Source organism: Mustelus asterias, chromosome 19, assembly GCF_964213995.1.
Source record: "Mustelus asterias chromosome 19, sMusAst1.hap1.1, whole genome shotgun sequence".
Lineage (NCBI taxonomy): Eukaryota > Metazoa > Chordata > Chondrichthyes > Carcharhiniformes > Triakidae > Mustelus > Mustelus asterias.
Window position 1 is genome coordinate 26,913,016 of NC_135819.1, and position 15,448 is coordinate 26,928,463.

General features: G+C 50.4%; 1 protein-coding gene across 1 annotated transcript in view; it reads right to left on the reverse strand.

The window, feature by feature from the left end:
* LOC144507660 (dynein axonemal heavy chain 3-like) overlaps nt 1-15,448 on the reverse strand; it is a 459,789-nt gene that overhangs the window by 432,225 nt on the left and 12,116 nt on the right. The window contains exons 2-6 of the mRNA XM_078234817.1: nt 8,991-9,194; nt 7,952-8,082; nt 6,735-6,930; nt 3,130-3,324; nt 2,618-2,806 (exon numbers count right to left, since the gene is read on the reverse strand). Coding sequence (XP_078090943.1) covers nt 2,618-2,806; nt 3,130-3,324; nt 6,735-6,930; nt 7,952-8,082; nt 8,991-9,194 — 915 coding nt within the window. The remainder of the gene's footprint in view (nt 1-2,617; nt 2,807-3,129; nt 3,325-6,734; nt 6,931-7,951; nt 8,083-8,990; nt 9,195-15,448) is intronic.

The window sequence follows — 15,448 nt, forward strand, 5'->3', positions numbered from 1 at the left end:
CACGAGGGTGGGGTTGTCACGAGGGCCGGTTTGTCACGAGGGTGGGGTTGTCACGAGGGCGGGTTTGTCACGAGGGGGGGGTTGTCACGAGGGCAGGGTTGTTACGAGGGCGGGGTTGTCATGAGGGCGGGATTGTTACGAGGACCGGTTTGTCACGAGGGCCGGTTTGTCTCGAGGGTGGGGGATTTGTCACAAGGGTGGGGTTGTCACGAGGGTGGGGTTGTCACGAGGGCCAGTTTGTCACGAGGGCCGGTTTGTCTCGAGGGTGGGGGATTTGTCACAAGGGTGGGGTTGTCACGAGGGTGGGGTTGTCACGAGGGCAGGGTTGTCATGAGGGCGGGGTTGTCATGAGGGCGGGGTTGTCACGAGGGTGGGGAATTTGTCACGAGGGCGGGTTTGTCACGAGGGCGGGGCTGTCACGAGGGCGGGGTTGTCACGAGGGCAGGGTTGTTACAAGGGTGGACTTGTCACGAGGATGGGCTTGTTATGAGAGTAGATTTGTCACGAGAGTTCCAGTCAGATGCCAGAAGGTCAGACGATACTGGAAGTGCCCTTGGCCTTACCGCCCACATCTGCAGCCCAACATGTGCAGAAAGCAGAAGGACACCTCATGTTGGCAGCCATTGCGGACACTGGCACCTCCCTCCAGCTGACCAGCTCATCATTCTCATTATGATCATGTAAATGCCAGTCCCAGCAATTTACCAGAATGTTCTTCCCAATCCCTGCATGCCATGCTTGGTCAGGTTTGAAAGGCCATGCCAAGGTTAGAAGATGCTAGCCTTGTGTGTTCAGTTACACCTGCCAACACAAGCCCCGATTTTGCAGGCCCTGACTCTGTACTCAGAGGTTACATCAAACTTACCACAATGCAGAGGGAGAATCTCAGAGGAATTCGCTTAACCCCACCCCGACCCCAAGGCTTGCTCAGGTACCAGCATCCTGCTAGCCACTCTCAATTTTAAACACCTTGATTGCAATCATTTCCTAATCTTCCAAACTCAAAGAAATACAAGTTTACAGTCTGTGTAACCCCTCCTCATAATTTAACCCTGTTAACCCCAGCATCATTCTGCCCATTCTGCATTGCACCCATTCCAAGACCAATCTCACCTTGCTGTGAGATGGGGGGCCCAGAGCTGAAGCCAGTTACTCCACACGGTGTCTCATCAACTCTCTGTCTGGCTGTAACATCACTTCCTCCTCTTTGTGGGTAAATGTGGGTTTATGGGGATAGGGCCTGGGTGGGATTGTGGTCAGTGCAGACTCGATGGGCCGAATGGCCTCCTTCTGCACTGTAGAGATTCTATGATTGATTCTATGATATGACATTAAGGTCAACGTTCTCTCAGGCTTTTAGGTGACTTTCTGTACGTATTCCCCAGTCTGTTGTGATTTATCCACCCAGAACTGCCAAATTTCATTGTTACTCCACAGTTCCTGGTCTCTCACAACTAGAAAATATTCATTTGATCTTTCTTGGATCCAAAGGGAATGATTTTAACTTTAATGACCTGTATACCTGTTTCCCTGTTCCACTTCACCATTTATATCATACAATCAATCATAGAATCCCTACAGTGCAGACGGAGGCCACTCGGCCCATCGAGTCTGCACCAACCACAATCCCACCCAGGATGTATCCCCGTAACCCCACGTATTTACCCTGCTAATCCCCCTGACGCAAAGGGGCAATTTACATGGCCAATAAACCTAACCCACACATGGCCTTCTGTAGATGTCGGTACTATATGTTCACCTTCCAAAAAATCCCCTCGAAAACAGGGGTCGACTTATATTGGGCCAAACATGGGCAATTGGGGTTAGCTGAGAGGGCACCATGGTCGGCATGGACCGGTTGGGCCGAAGGGTCTGTTTCCGTGTTGTATTGCTCTATGACTCTATGGGTGGGATTTTCTGGCTCTGAAACCGGAACATCTGGCCCAAGGGTGTTTGCATGGTCTGTGTTCCGCCCGCTATGATTCCTGTAGCAGGCCGGACGGGAAAATTCCACAGCATGGCTCTATATGCCGAGAGTAAAAGTGAATCTCTGGCACGAGTGGTGGCCATTTTGAAATGGATTGACATTCAACGCAAAGAGTGAAATAGAATAGAATCATAGAAACCCTACAGTACAGAAAGAGGCCATTCGGCCCATCGAGTCTGCACCGACCACGATCCCACCCAGGCCCTACCCCCATATCCCTACATATTTACCCACTAATCCCTCTAACCTATGCATCTCAGGACACTAAGGGGCAATTTTAGCATGGCCAATCAACCTAACCCGCACATCTTTGGACTGTGGGAGGAAACCAGAGCACCCGGAGGAAATCCACGCAGACATGAGGAGAATGTGCAAACTCCACACAGACAGTGACCCGAGCCGGGAATCGAACCTAGGTCCATGGAGCTGTGACGCAGCAGTGCTAACCACTGTGCTACCGTGCCACCGTGCCGCCCTGTCTTAAAGTGGGCCGGTCTTAAACTCCCACGCATTGTCACAAGATGGCCCTCAGTTATAGAGTAGCAGCAAATGAAACATCCATTTGCGGGTGAAAAATTCTTCCGATGAATTTTGGTGAAGAATTCTGGGTCCTGGAATTGGTCACCATACCTTTTGGCTCATGGCACTCCAGTGCCGCGGTTTAATACCCGGTGTGCAGAGGGCATTGATCAGTGGCATATTGATTTTGAATTTTTCCAGTTTAGTTTTGATGGTAGTCGCAACTTTCAAAGGTCCATGTAAATCTGGGTGGTTGAAAATCTTAGTTAGTTTATAGCTGACCCTCCATAAACTCTGCACCTGATAGGAATATTTCACAAGAAGAAAAGATTTATTTTAAGCAATCATGAATAAACGATTCATTTGCATGTTTTTTTGATGCTTCTAACAAGTTTAATTTTAACAGCAATGCAAACCATTATCTGTCATCTTAATCTTTGACTTAATCTCAGGTGACTTCTGCTTTCAACCTGAAAGTTTAAGGCAGGCATCACTTTTCAAATACTCTGCAAAGGTTCCAATCTGCACATTTAAAAAGATTAACTATCTGTAGTTGTTGCACAGCAGAATTATTATAGGATTCCTGTTGAAAAAGAGAGAGAGAAATTGTATTCATTTCTAACCTCCTGTTCCACCTCCTCAGCATTGACTTGTAGGAAAGGCCCATTCATCCACCTGTCATAGTGCAGGTTAAACTGCACCGCGGTTTTCCACAGTTTCTCAAAGGGTTCCAATGTGTGAATAACGTTCTGGATTTGATGGTAAGGGTGAATGTGACCCGTCTCCAGCAGAACCTCCTCATGGTTAATCAGGGCTTTCTGATCAGCAATAAGAGCAACAGTCACATCCTCACAACCGGAACTGACTCACTGCCATCCCACCCCCACCCACCCTCACCCTGCCATGCCACCCCACTCCCACCCCTCCACCCTGTCACCCCACCCCCACCCATCCCCACCCTGCCACCCCACTCCCGCCGACCCACCCTGCCACGCCACCCCCACCCACCCCTACCCACTCCCACCCTGCCACCCCACTCCCGCCGACCCACCCTGCCACGCCACCCCCACCCACCCCTACCCACCCCCATCCTGCCACGCCATCCCACCCCCCCATCCTGCCTCTCCCACCCCACCCACCACCACCCTGCCACTCCCACCCCCACCCACCCCCGCCCTGCCACCCCACCCACGCCCACCCTGCCATGCCACCCCCACCCACTGCCACCCCACTCCCAGCCCCCACCCACACCCACCCTGCCACCCCACCCCCACCCAGCCAGCCACGCCACCCCCACCCACACCCACCCTGCCATCCCACCCGTACCCATCCCCACCCACTGCCGCCCAACCCACACCCACTGCCAGCCTACCCCCACCCCACCCACTGCCACCCAATTCCCACCCCTCCACCCACACTCACCCTGCCACCCCACCCCTACCCATCCCCACCCACTGCCGCCCCACCCCCACCCACTTCCACCCCACTCCCACACCCCCACCCACACCCCCTCTGCCACCCCACCCCTACCCATCCCCACCCACTGCCACCCCACCCACTGCCACCCCACCCCCACCCACTGCCACCCCACTCCCACCCACTGCCACCCCACTCCCTCCCACTGCCACCCCACCCCCACCCAGCCACGCCACCCCCACCCACTACCATCCCACTCCCACCCTGCCACGCCACCCCTACCCATCCCCACCCACTGCCACCCTACCCCCACCCCCACTCACTGCCACCCTACCCCCACCCCACCCACTGCCACCCCATCTACTGCCACCTCATCCCCACCCACTGCCACCCCACCTCCACCCACTGCCACTCCACCCCCACCCCCTGCCACCCCCACCCCACCCACTGCCACCCCACCCCCACCCAATGCCACCCCCACCCCACCCACTGCCCCACCTCCATGGCAGATGGCTTGGCCAGGGTAGAAAATGCAACAAGGCTTTTTACTCTTATGTGAGGACTAAAAGAATGACCAGGGTGAGGTTAGGGCCAGTCAAGGACAGTAGTGGGAACTTGTGTATGGAGTCAGTAGAGATAGGCGAGGTGATGAATGAATACTTTTCTTCAGTGTTCACCAAGGAGAGGGGCCATGTTTTTGAGGAAGAGAAGGTGTTACAGGCTAATAGGCTGGAGGAAATAGTTGTTCGGAGGGAGGATGTACTGGCAATTTTGAATAAACTGAAGGTCGATAAGTCCCCTGGACCTGATGAAATATATCCTAGGATTCTTTGGGAGGCAAGGGATGAGATTGCAGAGCCTTTGGCTTTGATCTTTGGGTCCTCGCTGTCCACGGGGATGGTGCCAGAGGACTGGAGAGTGGCGAATGTTGTCCCTCTGTTTAAGAAAGGGAATAGAAATGACCCTGGTAATTATAGACCGGTTAGTCTTACTTCGGTGGTTGGTAAATTGATGGAAAAGGTCCTTAGGGATGGGATTTACGACCATTTAGAAAGATGCAGATTAATCCGGGATAGTCAGCACGGATTCGTGAAGGGCAAGTCGTGCCTCACAAATTTGATTGAATTTTTTGAGGAGGTAACGAAGTGTGTTGATGGAGGTAGGGCAGTTGATGTCATATACATGGATTTTAGTAAGGCGTTTGATAAGGTCCCCCATGGTCGGCTTATGATGAAAGTAAGGAGGTGTGGGATAGAGGGAAAGTTGGCCGATTGGATAGGTAACTGGCTATCTGCTCGAAGACAGAGGGTGGTGGTGGATGGAAAATTTTCGGATTGGAGGCAGGTTGCTAGCGGAGTGCCACAGGGATCAGTGCTTGGTCCTCTGCTCTTTGTGATTTTTATTAATGACTTAGAGGAGGGGGCTGAAGGGTGGATCAGGAAATTTGCTGATGACACCAAGATTGGTGGAGTAGTGGATGAGGTGGAGGGCTGTTGTAGGCTGCAAAGAGACATAGATAGGATGCAAAGCTGGGCTGAAAAATGGCAAATGGAGTTTCACCCTGATAAATGTGAGGTGATTCATTTTGGTAGGACTAATTTAAATGTGGATTACAGGGTCAAAGGTAGGGTTCTGAAGACTGTGGAGGAACAGAGAGATCTTGGGGTCCATATCCACAGGAACAGAGAGATCTTGGGGTCCATATCCACAGATCTCTAAAGGTTGCCACTCAAGTGGATAGAGCTGTGAAGAAGGCCGATAGTGTGTTAGCTTTTATTAACAGGGGGTTGGAGTTTAAGAGCCGTGGGGTTATGCTGCAACTGTACAGGACCTTGGTGAGACCACATTTGGAATATTGTGTGCAGTTCTGGTCACCTCAATATAAGAAGGATGTGGAAGCGCTGGAAAGAGTGCAGAGGAGATTTACCAGGATGCTGCCTGGTTTGGAGGGTAGGTCTTATGAGGAAAGGTTGAGGGAGCTAGGGTGTTCTCTCTGGAGCGGAGGAGGCTGAGGGGAGACTTAATAGAGGTTTATAAAATGATGAAGGGGATAGATAGAGTGAACGTTCAAAGACTATTTCCTCGGGTGGATGGAGCTATTACAAGGGGGCATAACTATAGAGTTCATGGTGGGAGATATAGGAAGGATATCAGAGGTAGGTTCTTTACGCAGAGAGTGGTTGGGGTGTGGAATGGACTGCCTGCAGTGATAGTGGAGTCAGACACTTTAGGAACATTTAAGCGGTTATTGGATAGGCACATGGAGCACACCAGGATGATAGGGAGTGGGATAGCTTGATCTTGGTTTCAGATAAAGCTCGGCACAACATCATGGGCTGAAGGGCCTGTTCTGTGCTGTACTGTTCTATGTTCTATGTTCTACCACAAACCCACGCTGATTGGGCTAAAATGGATTTCCCTACTGGACACTGACTCTTACAGATGTTTAACCAATGGCATTTGTCATGCATCAATGAAGATTTTGGGTCAGTAGGATTCACTGTTTATTACCGGAGTTATTTTGTCCCCAGTCTGAGGCTGGTTTCTGAATGTTAACATTCAGAAAGTTCAGCTGCTGCTTCTCTTCCTGATATCAGTCTCTCACCAACAGTTAGATTTTTATTCAATACAATTCTGGGGAACTGTCCTGAGGTCATTAACAACTCGCAATAAATGGAAAGCAGCATATTTGAGAACAGAGTTTATGCAGAAACCTGTTAAACTCCGTACAGTCTGAGTTCCCTTCACACACCCTCCTTATTTCTGAATAAAGTTGTCGATATTTCCTAAAGAGTAAGTTGACAAGACTCACCTCCTCTGTAAATTCCCTGAGTCTTGTACTGATGTCCTCCAACTTGTAGACGTATTGTTGTGCCTCAGACATGCGATCCTTCTTTTGGAATTTCTTTAGCAGGGCTGCAGTTTCTGCAATACGTTTTGTGAAATCGTCCTGCCAGTGGAGCAGTTTGGAAACAGCCACGTCATGTTCCCTCTGTAACCGCATCTCACTGAGTAAGGGGGGAAAAGAAGGGTTGTTTAGTCTTAGCGATGGGAATGATGTGGAATCCCGGCATTTCCCAGAGAGTTAGTCACTTCTTTCAGCTTTTGGAAGTGCTTCACAGGAATGATTGTCCAATCAGATTGGGCACTGAGCCACAAGGGGTGAGATTTGGCCCAAAGAGGTTGATGTTAAAAGGAGGAAAGCGAGGTGGAGAAGTTCAGTGTGGGGGTTCAGGCTGTTGAAGCCACAACCAACAATCCACCCTAACAGAATTTAATTTTAATCCTCAATGAATGTCATGTCGATGCAGTCACAGACATAGTCCCACAAGGAAATCTGGATGTTGGCATGCTTTAGGATGTTGTGTCAAAACTTATTCAGATTGTTAGTTCCATTGAAGTTAGAAGCTCAGATTTGTTTGCTGTCTGTCAGAGATGCCACCCCCTTTTTAGCTCGTGATTCAAGTTCAATACTTCCTGAATATTCGCTATTTGAAACAAAAATGCAAAACCTAGCCTAACCGATCTTCTCAGCTCCCCGACTAGCCCTGCTCTTTCTCACTGTGTTATGTAAGAAGTCCAACAGGTCTATCTCATCACCTGAGGAAGGAGCAGCGCTCCGAAAGCTCGTGATTCCAATAAACCTGTTGGACTTGAACCTGGTGTTGTGAGACTTCTCACTGTGCACAACCCGGTCCAACGCCGGCATCTCCACCTCATGATGTGGAGATGCCGGCGTTGGACTGGGGTGAACACAGTAAGAGTTTTAACAACACCAGGTTAAAGTCCAACTGGTTTATTTGGTAGCATTTCCACTCCATCTGACGAAGGAGCAGCGCTCCGAAAGCTAATGGTATTTGCTACCAAATAAACCTGTTGGACTTTAACCTGGTGTTGTTAAAACTCTTACTATCTCCACCTCATCACACTGCTATGATAACAGGTTACAAATCATGAGCAGACAGAGATCAGTCTGATTTTACACACATGTGTCGTTCTGCTCTGGGACACGGTGATTTGCAAACTGACCTGTTTTTGATGAGTGGACTGATCCTCTCCGGCCACGAGAAGGTGTTGCCATTCAGAACAATGTCCTTCTTGGAAAGCGAGGCATAATCCATCAGGAAGAGGAGATTCTCGGCTGCTATGTCCAGCTTGTCCTATCCAAGGTGACACAAAACTCTAAGTTTCCAGCCCACAATCCGTGCACCATGTCCCAGTGCTGGGAACGCAAATCCCAGTGACACAAAACGATAATCAGAATGATTCCCAACTCACTAATATCCAGGAGACAAAATGCAAACACACAACTTGTCTCACTAGTCACGCTTGTTGCAGTTATTTTAAATCAGTGTGCTTTGGAATCACCAGTTAAGGCACAGATAGCTTCACTCAGCTATATCACTCTCTAATGCAGACTCTGCTTTTTCACAAACATTCTGCATTCCTGAGGCAAATTAAGGATGTGCAGTGTCAAGTGGATTGTATCTACAAACACACAGCAGTCTATAGATGTTGTGCAACTCCCTCCAGATGGATTTTTACAGTCCATCAGTGACCTTACCTTCACTCTTATCCACCTTATGACAGTAATTAAAAGAGGGCTATGTTCTCCATGTTTAATTGAAAAAGAGACATTAACATTGTCAGAAAATGCCATGTCCCCTCCCACCCTCAGTGCATGGCACAGATTCCCTGGCAGACACTGTCACACTGCTCCTTACAGGTATTCTCATTAGTGAGACATCGCGGTGGCACTTTAGCCGGCAGCTACACACCCTGTACAAAATTAAACATCAGGGAATAAAGGCAGATCTTTCGATAATCACACATTACGAATGCTGTTTCATTTGTGACAAATTTGAAACATGCAGCATTAATTGTGCACTATTGTAGAATCATACACAACTCTCTCTGCAGGTGTAACCACAACCTAAAGCATCAACCTGCTGAAAAATCAGCTGCAGGGAATACATTCACAGATAAATTCAGACAGTTCTCTCTGACCCACTGGAATGCCTTCATCATTAAAATCCCCCAATTACAGAGAAGGGAGAAATGACTCTACCTTCAGCTGAAGCACCTCACAGCTCCTCAGTGTATCCACATAATTCTGCACCTGTACCAGCTTGCGAGTGGAGTCTGTTGTGTTTGTTATTTTCCTCATGATGCTGTCGTACTGCTGACAGATCCTCCGATTAAACTTCTCCGACACGGTAAGAACTTTATTAATCACAATGTCAGCCAGTTTCTGGGTGCGATGAATCAGCCACTGTGAATTGGAGACCATTAAACACTCTCAGTCTTGACATTAGGAGAGTTACGTGTTGCGGGGGTGTGGGGTGTGGTGGGGGGTGTTCTTTCTCACCTGTTACACTCTTAGCCCTGATCACAACTTCCCCATTTCCCATTCCTGAGCTGTCAGCTTTCATAATGTTTAAAGTTAAAGTTTATTTATTAGTGTCACAAGTAGACAATGAAGTTACTGTGAAAACCCCCTAGTCGCCACACTCCGACGCCTGTTCGGTTACACTGAGGGAGAATTAAGCACGGCAAATGCACCTGACCAGCACGTCTTTTGGACTGTGGGAGGAAACCCACGCAGACACGGGGAGAATGTGTAGACTCCACACAGACGGTGACAGGGAATTGAACCCGGGTTCCTGGCGCTGTGAGGCAGCACTGCTCACCACTGTGCCACCGTGCCCTGAGACTGGGAACTCAGGAAGGGCAGGTGTCAGTAGTTGCCCCATGGCAATCAGGTGAATGGTACTTGTCACCTCTCCTAGCTTGCTGAAGGCTGATGAGATTGATTTGGGACCAAGAGGCACATCCAATCTATCAACATCATTAACCATTTCTAAGCCCAGGCTGTAGTGCACATGCAGTCTATCCTTGACCTTGCTTCTGATGATAATATACTCAAGTTCTGTGACATTTATTTTGAAGCACCATGAATATTAACAATTAAAATACTGAACATGTTCCTTTGAGTTGGCGGTGTGAGTTGAAGAGTTCCTCTGCTGCTTTGAGAATATTTCTACAAGAGGGCAGATCATTTTTAATTGGCTCCACTGATCCAGTTCGTTAGCATTAAGGGAGACTCTACCCATTCTCAGAGAGTAATATCATTTACCCTGCACATTCACTTTTACACAGTAACCTCCCCCCAACCCCGGAACATAATCATCAATGTACAAAGCATGCAAAGATATTATCTCCCTTAAGATAGCAAAACTACTCATATTTATAGGAACATTAATATTTGATAGAGGAAAGCTGTAACTCCAATATTCTTCTTGAATAACAGATTATATATCTGGCAGTGATTGTTAGTGTCTTTGTCTCCAATGACTGTGCATCGTAATCTATCACAGGTCAATTGGAATCTATATACAATTTTACATCACACTTCTTCTGACAGTTATCCATTCCTCTACATTGCGCTGACACCAATAATTAATCAGCATCATTGCATCCAGGGTGTGGGAGGGTAAACAGGTCCAAATGGGTGGAATTACGTCAGGGACCTGTGTGAATAAACTGGGGGTCCCACCATCAGCACAAACTCATTCGTTGTTACGTTGCCACTATTGTACAAATCTTTAACAGCGAAAGGCTGCATTAAAAGAGCATCTTGTCTGACCCCAGAACATCTCAGGGAAATGATGTATTTTTGAAGTGTAGAACGATGGTGACACAGCATCAGTTTGTGCACTGTGACCTCTCCCAACGAGCAACAAAACGAATAACAAATCATCCATCTCAGTAACGTTGGTTAAGGGTTAAATATTGGCCGGACGCCCTAACTGGCCTCCCAGGACAACGATGGGATGTTTACAGGAAGAAGTCTCACAACACCAGGTTAAAGTCCAACAGGTTTATTTGGTAGCAAATGCTACCAAATAAACCTGTTGGACTTTAACCTGGTGTTGTGAGACTTCTTACTGTGCCCACCCCAGTCCAACGCCGGCATCTCCACATCATCTTTACAGGAGACCAGGTTGAAATGGCTGGGAGTTTCCAATGCCCCAGTCCCCGATTGGACAATGGCTGGAGGTCAGTACGTTCACTGGGATGAGGTATATGCGCACAGGAGCCGGGCGGTGGGGGGAAGAGGAGGTTTCTTTGGGGTGAAGTCCATATTCGCACCCTTCCCCTGAGGTAGCAGGTGAACTCAGAGCTTCTCGCAGTGCTCCAGGGCCCATGCAGTGGTGGACAGGATCAGGAGGAGTGAGGAAACACTGCTTTCATACTTATGTTGATTTGATGGAGCAAAGTTAGAAGATTAATGGTTTGTTTTAACCATTAACCTCGACAAGCCCTGTTCACCCATCAGTCCCGTGTCTGCTGACATGTCACAGGCTCCCCATTCCCCACCGCCTCAGTTTGCAAATTCTCACTCATGTTTTCGAGCCGCTCCATCGCCGAGCAAGTCCCTATCTCTGTAACCTCCTCCAGCCCCTACACCCCTCAATATCTCTGAACCTCCTCCAGCCCCTACACCCCTCAATATCTCTGAACCTCCTCCAGCCCCTACACCCCTCCCTATCTCTGTAACCTCCTCCAGCCCCTACACCCCTCAATATCTCTGAACCTCCTCCAGCCCCTACACCCCTCAATATCTCTGTAACCTCCTCCAGCCCCTACACCCCTCAATATCTCTGAACCTCCTCCAGCCCCTACACCCCTCAATATCTCTGTAACCTCCTCCAGCCCCTACACCCCTCAATATCTCTGAACCTCCTCCAGCCCCTACACCCCTCAATATCTCTGAACCTCCTGCAGCCCCTACACCCCTCAATATCTCTGAACCTCCTCCAGCCCCCACACCCCTCAATATCTCTGAACCTCCTCCAGCCCCTACACCCCTCAATATCTCTGAACCTCCTCCAGCCCCTACACCCCTCAATATCTCTCAACCTCCTCCAGCCCCTACACCCCTCAATATCTCTGAACCTCCTCCAGCCCCTACACCCCTCACTATCTCTGAACCTCCTCCAGCCCCGACACCCCCTCCCTATCTCTGTAACCTCCTCCAGCCCCTACACCCCTCCCTATCTCTGTAATCTCCTCCAGCCCCCACACCCCTCCCTATCTCTGTAACCTCCTCCAGCCCCTACACCCCTCCCTATCTCTGTAACCTCCTCCAGCCCCCTACACCCCTCCCTATCTCTGTAACCTCCTCCAGCCCCTACACCCCTCCCTATCTCTATAACCTCCTCCAGCCCCTACACCCCTCCCTATCTCTGTAACCTCCTCCAGCCCCTACACCCCTCCCTATCTCTGTAACCTCCTCCAGCCCCTACACCCCCTCCCTATCTCTGTAACCTCCTCCAGCCCCTACACCCCTCCCTATCTCTGTAACCTCCTCCAGCCCCTACACCCCTCCCTATCTCTGTAACCTCCTCCAGCCCCTACACCCCCTCCCTATCTCTGCAACCTCCTCCAGCCCCTTCACCCCTCCCTATCTCTGTAACCTCCTCCAGCCCCTACACCCCTCCCTATCTCTGTAACCTCCTCCAGCCCCTACACCCCTCCCTATCTCTGCAACCTCCTCCAGCCCCTACACCCCTCCCTATCTCTGTAACCTCCTGCAGCCCCTACACCCCTCCATATCTCTGAACCTCCTGCAGCCCTTACACCCCTCTCTATGTAACCTCCTCCAGCCCCTACACCCCTCACTATCTCTGAACCTCCTCCAGCCCCGACACCCCCTCCCTATCTCTGTAACCTCCTCCAGCCCCCACACCCCTCCCTATCTCTGTAACCTCCTCCAGCCCCAACACCCCTCGCTATCTCTATAAACTCCTCCAGCCCCTTTAATCCTACCTATCTCTGTAACCTCCTCCAGCCCCCACACCCCTCCCTATTCTTGTAACCTTCACCAGCCCCTGCACCACTCTCTGTCTCTGTAACCTCCACCAGACTCCACACTCTACCCTATCTCTATAACCTCCTCCAGCCCCTTCAATCCTACCTATCTCTGTAACTTCCTCCAGCCCCAACACCCCTATCTCTGTAACTCCTCCAACCCCCACACCCCTCCCTATCTCTGTAACCACCTCCAGCCCCCACACCCCTCCCTATCTCTGTAACCTCCTCCAGACCCTACATCCCTCTCTATCTCTGTAACCTCCTCCAGCCCCCACACCCCTCCCTATCTCTGTAAACTCCTCCAGCCCCCACACCTCTCCCTAACTATGTAACCTCCTGCAGCGCCTACACCCCTCCCTATCTCTGCCACCTCCTCCAGCCCTACACCCCTCCCTATTCTTGTAACCTTCCCCAGCCCTGCACCCTCTCTATCTCTATAACCTTCTACAGCCCCCACACCCATCCCTATCTCTGTAACCTCCTACAGCCCTACACCTCTCAATATCTCAGCAACCTCCTCCAACCCCACACCTCCTCCCTACCTCTGTAACCTCCTCCAGCCTGTACACCCCTCCCTATCTCTGTAACCTCCTCCAGCCCCCTACACCCCTCCCTATCTCTGTAACCTCCTCCAGCCCCTACACTCCTCCCTATCACTGTAACCTCCGCCAACCCCTTCCATCCTCTCCATCTCTGTAACATACCCCAGCCCCTACACCCCACCCTATGTCTGTAACCTTCTCCAGCCCCTGCACACCTCTCTATCTCTGTAACCTCCTCCAGCCCCTTTAATCCTACCTATCTCTGTAACCTCCTCCAGCCCCCACACCACTCCCTATCTCTGTAACCTCCTCCAGCCCCTACACCCCTCCCTATCACTATAACCTCCTCCAGCCCCTTCAATCCTACCTATCTCTGTAACCTCCTCCAGCCCCCACACCCATCCCTATCTCTGTAACCTCCTCCAGCCCCTAAACCCCTCCCTAACTCTGATACCTCCTCCAGTCACTGCACCCCTCTCTATCTCTGTAACCTCCTCCAGCCACTACACCCCTCCCTATCCCTGTAACCTCCTGCAGCCCCTACACCCCTCCCTATCCCTGTAACCTCCTGCAGCCCCTACACCCCTCCCTATCTCTGTAACTTCCTCCAGCCTCTACACCCCTCCCTATCTCTGTAACCTCCTCCAGCCACTACACCCCTCCCTATCCATGTAACCTCCTGCAGCCCCTACACCCCTCCCTATCTCTGTAACCTCCTCCAGGCCCCTACAACCCTCCCTATCTCAGTAACCTCCTCCAGCCCCTACATCTCCTCCTACCTCTGTATCCTGGTCCAGCCCTTACACTCTCCCCTATCTCTGTAACCTCCACCACCCCCTACACCCCTCCCTATCTTTGCAACCTCCACCAGACCCTCAACCGTCCCCTATCGCTGTAACCACCTCCAGCACCTACGACCCTTTCTATCTCTGGAAACCCCTCCCGCCCAAACAACCTTCCCACTCTCTATAACCTCCTCCAGCCCAAACAACCCTCCCTATCTCTATAACCTTCTCCATTCCAGACAATTTTCCATATCTCTGTAAGATTCTCCAGCCCCTAGAACCCTCTCTATCTCTGTACCCTCCTCCAGTCCCAATGACCATCCTTTTCCATGTAACCTCCTCCATTCCCTATAACCCTCTCTATCTCCATACCCTGATCAAACTCCTACAAACCTGCCTATCTCTGTAACTCTTTGAGCCCCTACAACCCTCCCTTTCTCTGTAACCTCTTCCAGCTTCTACAAACCTTATTGCTGTAATATCCTCCAGTCCCTACAATTGCATCTATCTCTGTAACCTTCCCCAGTCCCTACGGCCCTCTCTATATCTGTAAATTCCTCCATTCCCTATGACCTTCCCTATCTCTATAACTTCATCCATTCCCTATGACCCTCCCCATCTCCATAACCTCCTCCAGCCCCTACACCCCTCCCTATCTCTATAACCTCCTCCAGCCCCTACACCTCTCCCTATCTCTATAACCTCATCCAGCCCCTTCAACCCTCCCTATCTCTGTAACCTCCTCCAGCCCCTACACCCCTCCCTATCTCTATAACCTCGTCCAGCTCCTACACCCCTCCCTATCTCCATAACCTCGTCCAGCCCCTTCAACCATCCCTATCTCTGTAACCTCCTCCAGTCTCTATAACCATCCCAATCTCTGTAACCTCCTCCAGCCCCTACACCCGTCCCTATCTCTGTAACCTCTTCCAGCCCCTATAACCCTCCGTATCTCTGCAACCTCCTCCAGTCTCTATAACCATCCCAATCTCTGTTAGCTCCTCCAGCCCTGACAACTCATTGATGTGTCTGCACTCTCCCATTGGGCCTCCTGTGCCTTGCTGGTTTTAATAGCTTCACCATCAGTGCTTGAAGCTGCTTGGACTGTTCCTGAACCTCTCCACCTCTCTCTGCCTCTGCTTTAACATGCTCATTAAAATCTTCCTCTTGGAGCCAGCGTTTGATCTGTGAATATCACCCTGTGAGGCTCAGTGTGACATGTTTACGAATGCTCCGTGAAGCTTATGCGAGGTTAAAGGTGTGAGATAAACCAAATGTTTACTGTTAATAAACACACAGAGTCAAAGAATCTAGACTGAAAA